The 12,381-nt window shown below is 43.3% G+C and overlaps 1 protein-coding gene across 4 annotated transcripts in view; it reads right to left on the reverse strand.

Annotated features, from left to right (window-relative positions):
- Positions 1 to 12,381, reverse strand: part of lrp4 (low density lipoprotein receptor-related protein 4) — a 101,364-nt gene that overhangs the window by 30,699 nt on the left and 58,284 nt on the right. For all 4 annotated transcript variants that reach the window (XM_035171143.2, XM_035171056.2, XM_035170961.2 and 1 more), the window contains exons 3-4: positions 5,128 to 5,244; positions 440 to 553 (exon numbers count right to left, since the gene is read on the reverse strand). In XM_035171143.2, coding sequence (XP_035027034.2) covers positions 440 to 553; positions 5,128 to 5,244 — 231 coding nt within the window. The remainder of the gene's footprint in view (positions 1 to 439; positions 554 to 5,127; positions 5,245 to 12,381) is intronic.

A 12,381-nucleotide genomic window follows, 5' to 3' on the forward strand; every position in this document is an offset into this window, starting at 1 on the left:
AAGACGTTTTTTACATGCTGGTGTGTTCCTGTTTGAATCAGTGTGTGTGTGTGTGTGTGTGTGTGTGTGTGTGTGTGTGTGTGTGTGTGTGTGTGTGTGTGTGTGTGTGTGTGTGTGTGTCTGCGCTTGCTGCAACTCTTAGTTCTTTTATATCAATGCTGAAGACTTTCACGTGTGCTTTGATTTCATATTTTATTCATGTATTTACTTTCTATTCTGTCTTTAACTCTTCATTTCTTTTTTAAATTCTTCTTTTTGTCTCGCCTTATGTTGCTATGTGAGCATTTTCAATAGATGCATTGAATTCTGAGATAATAATTCATGGATCTTGATGAAAAAAACAGACATGTTTAGGGGACTGTTCCAATATGAACTTTACCCAAACGTTAAAATGAATAAAGAAGTGACAGTCCCCACTCTTGTGTGTGTCTTTACCCACCACACTGTTCGTCGCTGTTGTCCCCACAGTCGTTGTCGCCGTCACAGTGCCAGAGGCTGCGGATACAGTAGCCGTTCTGGCAGTGGAACTCGTCTTCCTCACACTCCCTGGGAGCTGCAGAGAGAGAGAGAGAGAGAGAGAAAAAAAGGTTTCAGAGGACAAACGATGAGGACACCACAAAAGCAAACAGCAAATACCGAGCAAAAATGTGATTAGAGAGCAGCCGTCCCTGAGCCCGTGCCTGACATTACATTTAAAAATTGGACCGACACTGGACAAACTGTGTTACAACTGTTATGTTAGGCCCAGAACAAAGAAAGTGAGATTTTTTTTCAACTCCGTAAACAACCTGGACTCTCACGGGGCGGCAGGTCCGGAGCTCAAAACACTTTCAATCTCAGCACTAAAAAGACCAATGGACAGCTCCCGCCACACAGCGAGGAGGACGACTGAATAAAGTCGAGAACATGTGCTCCAGTAAAGTAGTAACTGTATTTATACAGCACTTTTTAACGAAAACAAAAAGCCATGAAACCAAACCACCTTAGTGAGTGGCTGTAAAAAAAAAAAGTCGGTGATTTATCCCTCGGGGAGCACAGAGGCCGTGGTCAGCCTGAATTAATGTTGGCGCATAAAAAGAAACACTTAAAACATCCATAGAAAAATCTCAAACCACATTTCAAGCATAATCTGCATCTCCGGTGTCAATCTGTAAACTAACTGTGCTGCTAACGTGCGTAGTTCAACCAAAACAGAAACTAATAAACTGCATGATAAAAAAAATGGGACTTTCTAGTACAGGGGCGTTCAATTAAAATTCCTCGGATTCTAAACCAGCACTGTCAAGACCAGAAAAGCTTCTTTAAAATAGACCCGAGTCCAGGTAGACTGGCGTCTGGATCCAGATCACAGTCTGTCAATTAGTGACCTCTTGTCTAAAGCATATTAAATACATTATAGATTAATGTGGTCTGGCGAATAGTCTTACTATAATACAAAAGCATCTCTTTCACAAATCTCAAAAGTCCCTCATCCATTCTACTTTACATTTGTGAGTTGCTGGGGGCCCAGAAAAGTGTAGAGGCGAGTTTGCTTTAATTTGGACACATGAAATGTTCAATAGTGATAAATTTGGAATAAACAGAGGAACAGCATGAAAGCATCAAGTGACATCATGGTTCACAACAACAACTGATTCCAGTTCAGGGCTCTGAGTCGAGTTTCACCCCAGAGCAGGTTAAAAGCTGACCAGCAAAAACCCCAGTCCTCCCACACAGGCATGTTTAGAACAGCACTGGGTTCTAATTCATTATAACCACGACTATGGGGAAATTAAATCCTCCTGCAGGAAACATCCAAACCAGGTTTTACCATATTTTAACACTATGCATCAAACTTTTTTCCATTCAAAAATCAATTTGAAGCAAAAAAGCTAAATAAAAAGGTTATTTCTTAACGGATCTCCTGTTAGACCCATAGATTCAGGACTGGTTTATTCTACCGGGCCTGAGAACCAGCAGCTTGTCCTGTATCTTGATTGAATGAACCTGCCGCTGCAGATTAGAATATGTTGTTTTACTAGACATTCAACCTTGAGACAAGCGATAAGTCACATTTGTCATTCAGAACAACAGCCCCGACGATACAGTCGGACACAAGTCACTCCCTCCACTGACATTGACTCTGTTTCCCTTTCAAACCCTTTCATTCATCTGCCTTTTCTTCTTCTTTTATCACACCTGCATTGATAAAAGGCCGAAAGGATTATTCAAAACCACCGGCTTCTACTGTTAGCGCCAAACAATCGATGGCAAAGCCCGGCCACGCACGCCCGGGGGCCGGGTAAACAGCCTCGTCAAGGAGAACCAATGATGGATGGCCTCTGGCAGGAGGTAATCTATAATTTATCACTGTCGTGTGTGAGTGTTGGACAGATGAGACAAAGGGAGAGATAAGGACAGACAGAGGCAGAAGGATGCCCACGAAACACTGAGATCTGGAAATGGACACACGCCACTTCTGAGAAGCGCTCCAGAGCCTTTGTGTGTCCTGTATGTGTGTCCTGTATGTGTTTGTGTGTTTATGTTTGTGTACAAACATATTTTGATACCTCTGGATAGTACATATTCCTGCAGGGCCAAGAAACGTCCTTGTAACTAAGCACAGGAGATGCTTACATGTTAGTGGATGGTATATGGACCAAGACAAAACGTCAAAGATGGTTTCTGTTATTTAAGTGTTAATTTTTTTCTGTCAAATTTGGGTCCAATTAGTTATTTGATGCTATAAAAACAGGGTGAAAAGCATGATCGGCTGCTGAGACTGACTCGCGATTGGTTGAGCGCTCATATCTGCGGCTCCACCCCCTGGTCACTACTGACACAGAGCCAGATGACGTCATAGTTTTGGCTTGTTACTACTTCAGCTATGATACTATACTGATACGATAAGTAAACATCATCGAATACATCACTCTACTAAACCACCGCTGACCTCACTAACCTCTGCTGCTACGCCCTTCAAACAAAGAAAGGGAATTTACTCACAACAGCAGGTCCAAATGAGAATTTAATTTTACCTGCACTATTGACGGATCCACTCATTTAATCTATTATTCAACTCGTTTGAAAATAATTGATTTTCTCCCCCCCACCCTCCCCCATGCTCCCCACCAGTGAAGTAAACAGAGGGAGGTCGGAGGTCAACAAGCCCTCAAGACGCTCATCATTCACACAGCAGCCAAATCACAAAGGGCAAAGGGCGCTGGGAGTCATTACCAGGCCGCCTGCGCGCGTGTGTGTGTGTGTGTGTGTGTGTGTGTGTGTGTGGTGAAGTAGTGTTGTGTTTCTCCTTTCTGTGAAATGTTTTTTAAGCTTCCAAAAATTCCGAATATCTCCTGTTCAAACACACACACACACACAGCCGCACCGAGACACACCTCCGTCTCCACGTTCGTCTGAAACCTCGACAACCACTCCAGCTCCAGCCGAGCGTGGGGATCGTCTCCACCTTTTTTTCCTAAATAATAAAATAAAAACCACTGCGTGTGTGGGGAGTAACAAAACACACTGGGAGGCGAAAGATAGACCGACGAGAAAGAAAGAAACATGAAATAATAAGTAGTTTGGGGAACAGGGGAGGGGAGAGAAATTTACTGGGCATGGAGATGAAAAATTCATCGTCGGCTTCCCCATCAGGAAGTGATTTGGTGTCTGGCTGCCGATACAGTATGTGGGTCAAGCAAGGAGGGTAAGAAATCTCCGGACGACAGACGGATGAGAAAAGTCATTCAGACGAGAATGAGCGAACCGGCCTGTTAACTGATGTGCACACTAACCACACGAGATAGAGAACAATGGGTTTCATGTCACCGTGAAGTTCAGGCTGTATCGACTATTGGAGATAGTGTTAAAGTTAAAGCTCCTCCAATCAAGGGTAAGACGATATGTGCAGTGATATAGTATAAAGCAAAGCAGAGAAATGCACATTCAAGTTTAAACTTTGCGTAGAAACGTTTGATTTACTTTTCTCCATGTTCTGCGTTTTACATCCTGTACATTTTAACATCACTGGGAAGCAATCACAGCGATATCTTTACAGTGATCGTGAGGTAACAGCAGCAACACGACCTTCACAACACAGAGTAACCTATCAGATATGTGCACCTATCAACGCCAACGCTTTACCAGATGCCAACTTCGCCAGATGCTGCACGGCTCTGTGTTTTTGCCGCAGCGCCCCGTGTTGGCACCACCGCTGCACCAACACACCTTCGTCCAAATAAATGAGAGAGCTGTTTTCTGGATGCAGCCTAACCACCTTGAAATAATGCAAATTACCGCCGCCCAAGCCAGAATGAGGAGAGGTTCACCTGTTCCTCACAGTCTGCGGCACCAACTCCTTGAGCAGCCCCTTTAGAGAAGGGAGGGACAGACTGTAGCTTTCCAATAATGTCCTGAGTGTCCAATAGTCCTCACAAAGACAGAAACACACACACACACACACACACACACACACACACACACACACACACACACACACACACACACACACACACACACACACACACACACACACACACACACACACACACACACACACACACACAGAGAGAGACACACACACACACACACCTCAGCCCCTCAGGCAGCAGAGCAGAGATACAGAAATATGACAGAAATAGACACTGTCCCTGCTTTACCCACTGCAGGCCACATGCTGCCTGGCAGGCAGCTGAGGGGTATTTTAGAACATGTGCACGTGCATGTGAATACACACACACAAACACACACACAAACACACATGTACACTCACAAACATACACACTTGCGAGAGGTCAGCACTCCCACAGTCACCACACGAGACATTCTGTCACCTTTGCCCTCAGTTTGTTCCTATTTTTATTTTTGGAGGTACTTGTATGTGCATGTGTGTGTGTATGTCCGTGTATGTGTATGTGTATGTGTGTGCGTGTGCGTGTGTGTTTGAGAGACAGGCAGGCAGCTCCTTCAGACTCAAAAACAAACACCTCATTGCACATGGCTGCCTCAAACATCTGTCCACTTTAATAACTCATCCCCATGAGCCTGACAGAGCAGGTCGAGTGTGTGTGTTGCCACATATCAAGGCAACTGCCACCGTTTGTTTGTGTGTGTGTGTGTGTGTAGACAGACAGAGGCTCTACTTACGACAGTCCTGCTCGTCGGAGTTGTCCTCGCAGTCGTTGTCTCCGTCACACACCCAGGAGCGACGGATACATTTGCCGTTGTCGCAGTGGAAGTCGAGCGGCGAACAGGTCGGGAGCACTGCAGACAAACAAGGAAGGACAACAAGTGTGTCAGCGGCAATAAACAAACAAACAAACCATGAAGCTGGGGGGGGGGGGGAGACAGGAAAGAGGAGTTCTGGAGCAAAGACAAAGGCTTTGACACTTATTGTGTGAAATCAAATTAGTTGTTCAATTGATTTTTCAGAAATTTCATCATTCAAATACATCTGGTGGCTGGTGGCAGTATGGTAGAGGTCATACACCCCCCCTCTCCTCCATGTTTGTGGATGGGACGTGAACGTTTGTCCTTCTAGGTAGTTCTTACCACCTGTTCAAGTTTCTGTTAAGTTTGGTTCTAAGTAGTTATCTGATGCTGTAAAAACATCATGATTGACAGCAGAGACGGGATTGAGCGTGTGCGTATCAGCGAGGAAATCAAAACCTTCCCTGATCGCTACTTCCTGTGGCTCCAAATGACGTAATCTGCACAAGATGGCAGTGTGTTCGTGTCCAGGATATTTTGTCTTTGTTTCTGGACAGTGGGAGGAAGTGGAGACGCGTTGTCCATCTTTAAATACAGGCTCAGTGAAGCCTTTACTGACTTCACCATCATCTTTAAATCCGTCAGGGTTTGTTTTCCATGTGTGGTCTCACTTCAGCCAAGGCCTGGTCCGGACCCGGCCGACCTCCCCTCTCCCACCTCCTCACCCCGAGACCCAGGGAGCAGCACTGAGTCCAGCTCAGCTCGGCTCAGCTCAGCTCAGCGCATTCCTCCTTAACTTCATATCCGCTCTAAGTGCAGCTACTCGCTATCTAAGCAGAGTCCGAATGACTGGCCCTTTGTCATCCACAGACAGAGCTAATTTAATTACAGAGCCAGAGAGGGATGGAGAGAGGGACAGAGGGGAGCGAGGGGAGGAGGAGGGAGCGGTAACTCCTTACATTGGACTCTCACCAGCCTGTCAATACCACACATGAAATATTGACAGAGCAACGCAGACTTTATGAAAAATGTATGACGTCACGCGGCGGGTTAAGCAGCGAGGCAGACAGGCGGACGAGTCAGGGCTCGGGGAGTGAATTAAGCAAGTGAGAAAGAGTGTGTGTGTGTGTGTGTGTCGGGGTGTGGCTGTGGTCTCTAGGGAAGTAAAGCCCCACTGACCCACATACCCCTGCATGGATATTCCATTATTCAGAGTGAAACACAAAGAGAGGGACACACACACACACACACACACACACACACACACACACACACACACACACACACACACACACACACACACACACACACACACACACACACACACACACACACACACACACACACACACACACACACCTCCCAATTTCTCCTTTTGTCAATCTCTTATTCTCTTCACCTTCTGATGAACTCTCTCTCTCTCTCTCTCTCTCTCTCTGCCTTAATTACATGGACGTACTGGGGGTTTGGCCCCGTTTACATATATTATGCATTATTGGAAGCAATTATCTGAAATCCCACCATCACTTTATTTTCTGTTCCTTCAGGCAGCTGCTGGATTCACTTCACCCCCCCGGTGTGAAAATTAACTTATATAGACATTGTGCTCGCCTTTATATTTCTGCCAGAACTTTGTGTAAATCCAAAGATAACTTTTTGAAGCAACTAAAATACAGCAGAACATGATTTTAAAAATTAAAATGATCCCTCACGAATATACTTAAATAACATTGCAGGTTTTGAGCAAGTCAATGTCAGACTAAAGAATGTTTATGAGGGTGCAAATAAAAAGGTTTCTAACAAATTTTAAGGATCATACTTAAAAATCGAGTCAGTCTGGATGAATATTTGATCATTTCAATATTTTCTTTTTAAAAACAATTCTAATAAAATGTGAAGCAGCTGGAAAAACATGTATATTAGACGTGTTTTAGTATTTAATAGACATTTCCATATCTTTCTGGCTTTACTGAATTTTTTCAAACAAACTGCAAAAAAACGTAAATAAATCAGTTTGGGCTCCGGGAAGTTGATGATATGTATTTCAAACCCAAGCAAGTTATTGATTAATCAAGAAAATAATCGATAGACTAGTACTTATACATGTCAGCTTGGAATATATTCTACATGGTTTTGACCCTGAGAATCCAAATGAGGGTGGAAAAATATTAAAGAACTCCAACGACATGCAAGATGAGTTTATTAATAATATTATTATGTTTACATTTTACCTTCCTATTGCAAAGTTCCCTGATTAAACTCCGAAAGTGAATCATCTGGAGATATTATTTTGGGTAACAATCCCACCAAGTTTAATGACGATCTGTTTGTGCATCGTTGAGTTAGCAGGATAAATAACAAGTGTGTTTGTGAAAGTTTGAGGCCCATCTGTAAAAGTTTTCTCTCAGATGACTTGATTCACCAAAAGGTTTGAGATCAAAAGACACGAACAGTCGATAAAGTTAAGAAACATCCGGAGCGTCACCTGCACGACGGAAGCATCTGTGACTGTCAGCAGATTTATGTCCACAACCAACAGGAGGTTATGAAAATGCTGCTTCTCAACATTTCAATAAATAATTCAGCTTGTCTGATGAAGGAGAGAGAGCCCGGTTAACAAGGACACACACAGACACACACAGACACACATAAGCAAACTGCATGAGATAAACAAACACACACTCATCCACAGTGCAGAGTTCTTGAGGCCCACAAATTGGGGGCGATGGAAAATGTATGCAAATAAATATACTTCACGCTGTGTCTTTTACACACACACACACACAAACAAACACACACACACAAACAAACACACACATACAGAGTAGGTGCGGCCTGCTCCTCGTATCAGGTGGATCAGCAGGGTGCATGCTGGGAAGGCTGATGAGGTCTCCGGGCGCTTTGATCTGTCTTATCACACAGATTCTGCTCAGCTCAGCGCAGCATTCCCACTACCACTGCATTCCACTGAGGCAGACACACACACACGGGGACGGGGACGGGGACACACAGACACACAGACACACACACACACACACAAGCCTTATAACCCTAACTTTGTCCAATGTTTGTTGCCGTTACAATCATGTTATGATACTTTTCAGCACGAGCACGTTCCCTCCTCTTGCCTTACTCCTACATTTCCCAGAAGGTGCTGAAGTTGACGATAATATTGACGATTCACACATTTTCCAAGCCAAGAGGAAAAGTAGGTGTGTTGACGGAATTATTATGCCGCAGCAGAAGCACATCAAAGGCGGTGTTATATTTCACAAACTGGCATCACGAGCAAAAACACTGGTCGGTATTCACTGGGAACATTTGAACCAGTGAGCTCGGTTGTTATTGACATTGTCACTTTCCATCAGTGAGAAATCTGCAACGCAGGTTGTTAATGTTTTGGAAATTTGCTTAAAAGTTGCAGAATCAAATCGACCCACACAGACACGTACAATAACACAAACTGTTGTCTGAGTCACGCTCCGTCGCCGTTTTCCTGTTTCACCCTGAACGTGCACATTTATCCTCCCGAGTGCTGCAGCGTTGTTTTAAAGACACACACACACACACACACACACACACCCTGACCTTCACCTTATCTCATCCCAACTCCAGAATTCCCAGTTGCATTCTTACAGGTCGTTCCCACACACACACACACACACACACACACACACACACACACACACACACACACACACCTACCATTCCCATCATCACAAGTTCCTCTCTTTCACATTCCTGATACACAAACACACAAAGTGAAGAGAAACCAGGAGCTCAGTGTTTATTACCGATTGTTTGACTGATCACATAAAAAAAACAACAAAAAAACAACTGAAAGTAATTTTGGTGACCGGGTCGTTTGTCCAGAATATGACACCAACACATCTGTGTGGGTAAATATCACAGAGCTCGCTGCTAATCATTTTTCATGGGTAGTAAATTCCAATGACAGTTTGACATTTCACAGACTTGACAGCTAATTTAAAACTAATCATTAAAAATACCGTGTATTAGATGCTCGGTTACACTCTTAGTGAGTTGGCTTACCTAGATACTTTTATTGTTTACTTTTTAAAAAGTTTTTAGAGTGTGTAACCATACAAATACTATGAGTGTGTGTATCTGCAGACCACCACAGTGAGTAGATGTTTCCAGTGGTAATCTTTAGGTGAACCGACCTGCTCTGGACTGAATGTTAAAATCTTCATTAAAGATCCTTGGATGAAATATTCTCTTCAGACGTGCACACTCCTCTATCCCGCGCTGTGGGATCGTCTCTGGAAATCTTCAATTAAATAAAAAAAACCCAATCCAAACTCCTGAGATCAGGACTCTTTGATTGCATGCGGCGTGAGATGCGATACTTCAAAGCAGAGCTTCAAAACCTCGTCAGTCACACTCCCCTCCTTCATTTCCAAGAACCATCAATGTCATCGAGATCAGCTGCAGAACATATTGTGTGTTAAGTCTTTTTAATGTTTTCCTGACTGTAACTAATCGGACTCACATTTCGCCTTCGCAGAATCAAGCACGTTGGGCAGGATGTTTTCAGAGGATAAAACAAAACACAGACGAGATGATAGCATGAGATAAAACTGGTGATATCTTTGGTGACAAGTCTGTCGATTCGTAAAATTCCCAGGTTGCTGCCTAAGCCCCTAAACAATGGGTGGATGGAATATTTCTGGCAATTTGTGTTTAATAAAACAGTTACAGGGCCGAGGTTTCTGAAAAGACAGTTTCACGTTGACTTTTATTCGATGGAACTGTGAGATTTATCAGTTGGCCAATAAAAAAAAAAACAGCTGATATGAACTTTTCTCAGACAAAACTGCATTTATACGATTTATTTTTGAAAGGTTCTTTTCAAACCTTTTTCTAAGGAAGGCAGAAGAAATGTATACCTTTCTTCTTTATAATAATTGACTGCAACAACATCTAGGGGTGTGTGTGTGTGTGTGTGTGTGTGTGTGTGTGTGTGTGTGTGTGTGTGTGTGTCTTCAGGTACATGTATGCGGGCCTCTTTAAGTGGCCTTGAGCAGAGTTAATGGCCTCTCTTTACTGTGCAGCAGCAGAATCAAGTAGCACTAATGGGACCAATATATCTGCCTAAACATTGCTTATCACAGCGGCTCAACAGATGGGAGGATGGACAGAACAGAGAGAGGGGGGGGGGAGAAAGAGAGGACACTCTCCGGAAAAACAGATGTGGACTCGAGAGAGCGATAGACGAGTCCCCGAAGAATATTTCATCCAAGGAACTTTAATGACGTGTTTCTCTTTCAGACCAAAACAGGTGAGTTCACCTTCAGATTACTGTCGTCTCTGGGAAAATATGTATTCATCACGGCGGTGATCTGGAGTTGTGTGTCCTTTAATCTCTCTGAGATTTTATCTCTAAGGTTGGAATCAAGCAGACTAACACACACACACACACACACACACACACACACACACACACACACACACACACACACACACACACACACACACACACACACACACACACACACACACACACACACACACACACACACGACCAGTTAAAAGTCAAACTAACGGGTTTGTTGGAAAAACCAATTCAAACTTAGATTCTTAATTATGTCAAACCTGGATTCCACTTCTTTTCTAACTTTGCTCTGTCTTTCTTTACTTTTCTGCAGTTGATAAAACAATTTTCTCTTTACTTGTTGCAGCCTTTTAAAAGCTAAACAGTGTTCACAAGATTTTTTTTTAAACAAAAGCATGTAACTAAAACTGTAAACTTCCATCGGAGGATCTTAATCTAATGTAGAATCTCAAGAAGTTATGATACAGCCCATTTTTAATGTCTATTAGTCGTAGAACAGACGTGCACCGCATTGAAACCCATCATAACATGGTAAAGTGACTCTATAGGATACTTTAATAGTCTGCAAGGCTTTAAAATGTATTACTTTCAGAATCTAAAACTAACATCCATGTCGTGCCTGTCCAACTCAAACTAATCCCTCTATCCCTCTCATCCGTCTCGGCCTCTCCTCCCTTACTTGCTCTTCATTTTCCTCTCATGGCCGATCCCAACAGAGGCGTCTTATCTGATTCTTGGCAGCTCTGGTAAAGAGCCAGCGCATATTTCAGTCTGTCAGAGCGGAGTGGTGCTGCCAGCAGAGTTTTTCTTGGCAGCGAGAACGGCCGCGGCCTGTGTGATGGGCTTTCTCCGTCCTCCTCCACCTCTACAGTAAGCGGACCTCCCGCCTCGCCCACAACGCCGCGCTCCGCTTCAATAAACGCATCGAAAAACCGACCGCAGAATTAAGTTTAGTAGCTTTTCTGAGGCTGCCATTAATCTTTATCACCTCGTTACAAAATGTTTCCTTGTTTTAATCATTTTTGAGTTAAGGCCAAGAAATGTATTAGTGCCGTCTCAAGCTGTTTTTCGTGACCAGAAAAAATGGGTTCAGACGTTTTCTGGAGTTTGTCACATTTGAAGAATGCAACGGGGGAATTCTCTGGGTCCGACACGTTCACGACGTGCAGGAGGCCGGACATGATTTATAGATTTAAGTGCAAGAAGCAAAGTTATGAGAACAATATCGACACCAGCATCAACCCTTATCCCCTAAAGCTCTCGAATATCGCCCTCTTTTCGAGTTGACCTCTTCGTCTTCTACGTTTAAAGTCAAGGGTCAAAATTTCTGGAAAACTCACGTCTGAAGCGGTTTTCAGAAATGGGTTCATCCTTGCACCCAAGTTAAAATGTGTACCAAATTTGAAGACACTCCCTGAAGGCAGACCTTACCCTTTCTATTTTTCATATTTATAATATAATTCTTGAGCTTCTAACTGCAGCTGTTTGATTAATATTAAAATACACAACGAGTGGTTTTACAAATCAACAAAAATCTACTGAAGACACTTTTATACTTAATAAGGTGCACACGTGTGCAGGAGTGTGTGCAATGACACATCACGGCAGATTAAAGAAGAAACATTTGCTCGTTGCCGGGACAGATCTCTGCTGAGTGCATGACACCGGCAGCTCAGTGACAGGAAACACTCTAATGGGCTCTAACGATGACTTTATAAGACTTTAATGATTATACGTCACTGGCTGAAAGAATTTATAATTTCTCAAAAACAAAATCCTGGATTAGTAGTTTTTTTTGGGGGTAATCCTGCTAATAAATAAACCAATTAACAAAC

The sequence above is a fragment of the Hippoglossus stenolepis genome, chromosome 1 (genome assembly GCF_022539355.2).
Source record: "Hippoglossus stenolepis isolate QCI-W04-F060 chromosome 1, HSTE1.2, whole genome shotgun sequence".
NCBI classification, from domain to species: domain Eukaryota; kingdom Metazoa; phylum Chordata; class Actinopteri; order Pleuronectiformes; family Pleuronectidae; genus Hippoglossus; species Hippoglossus stenolepis.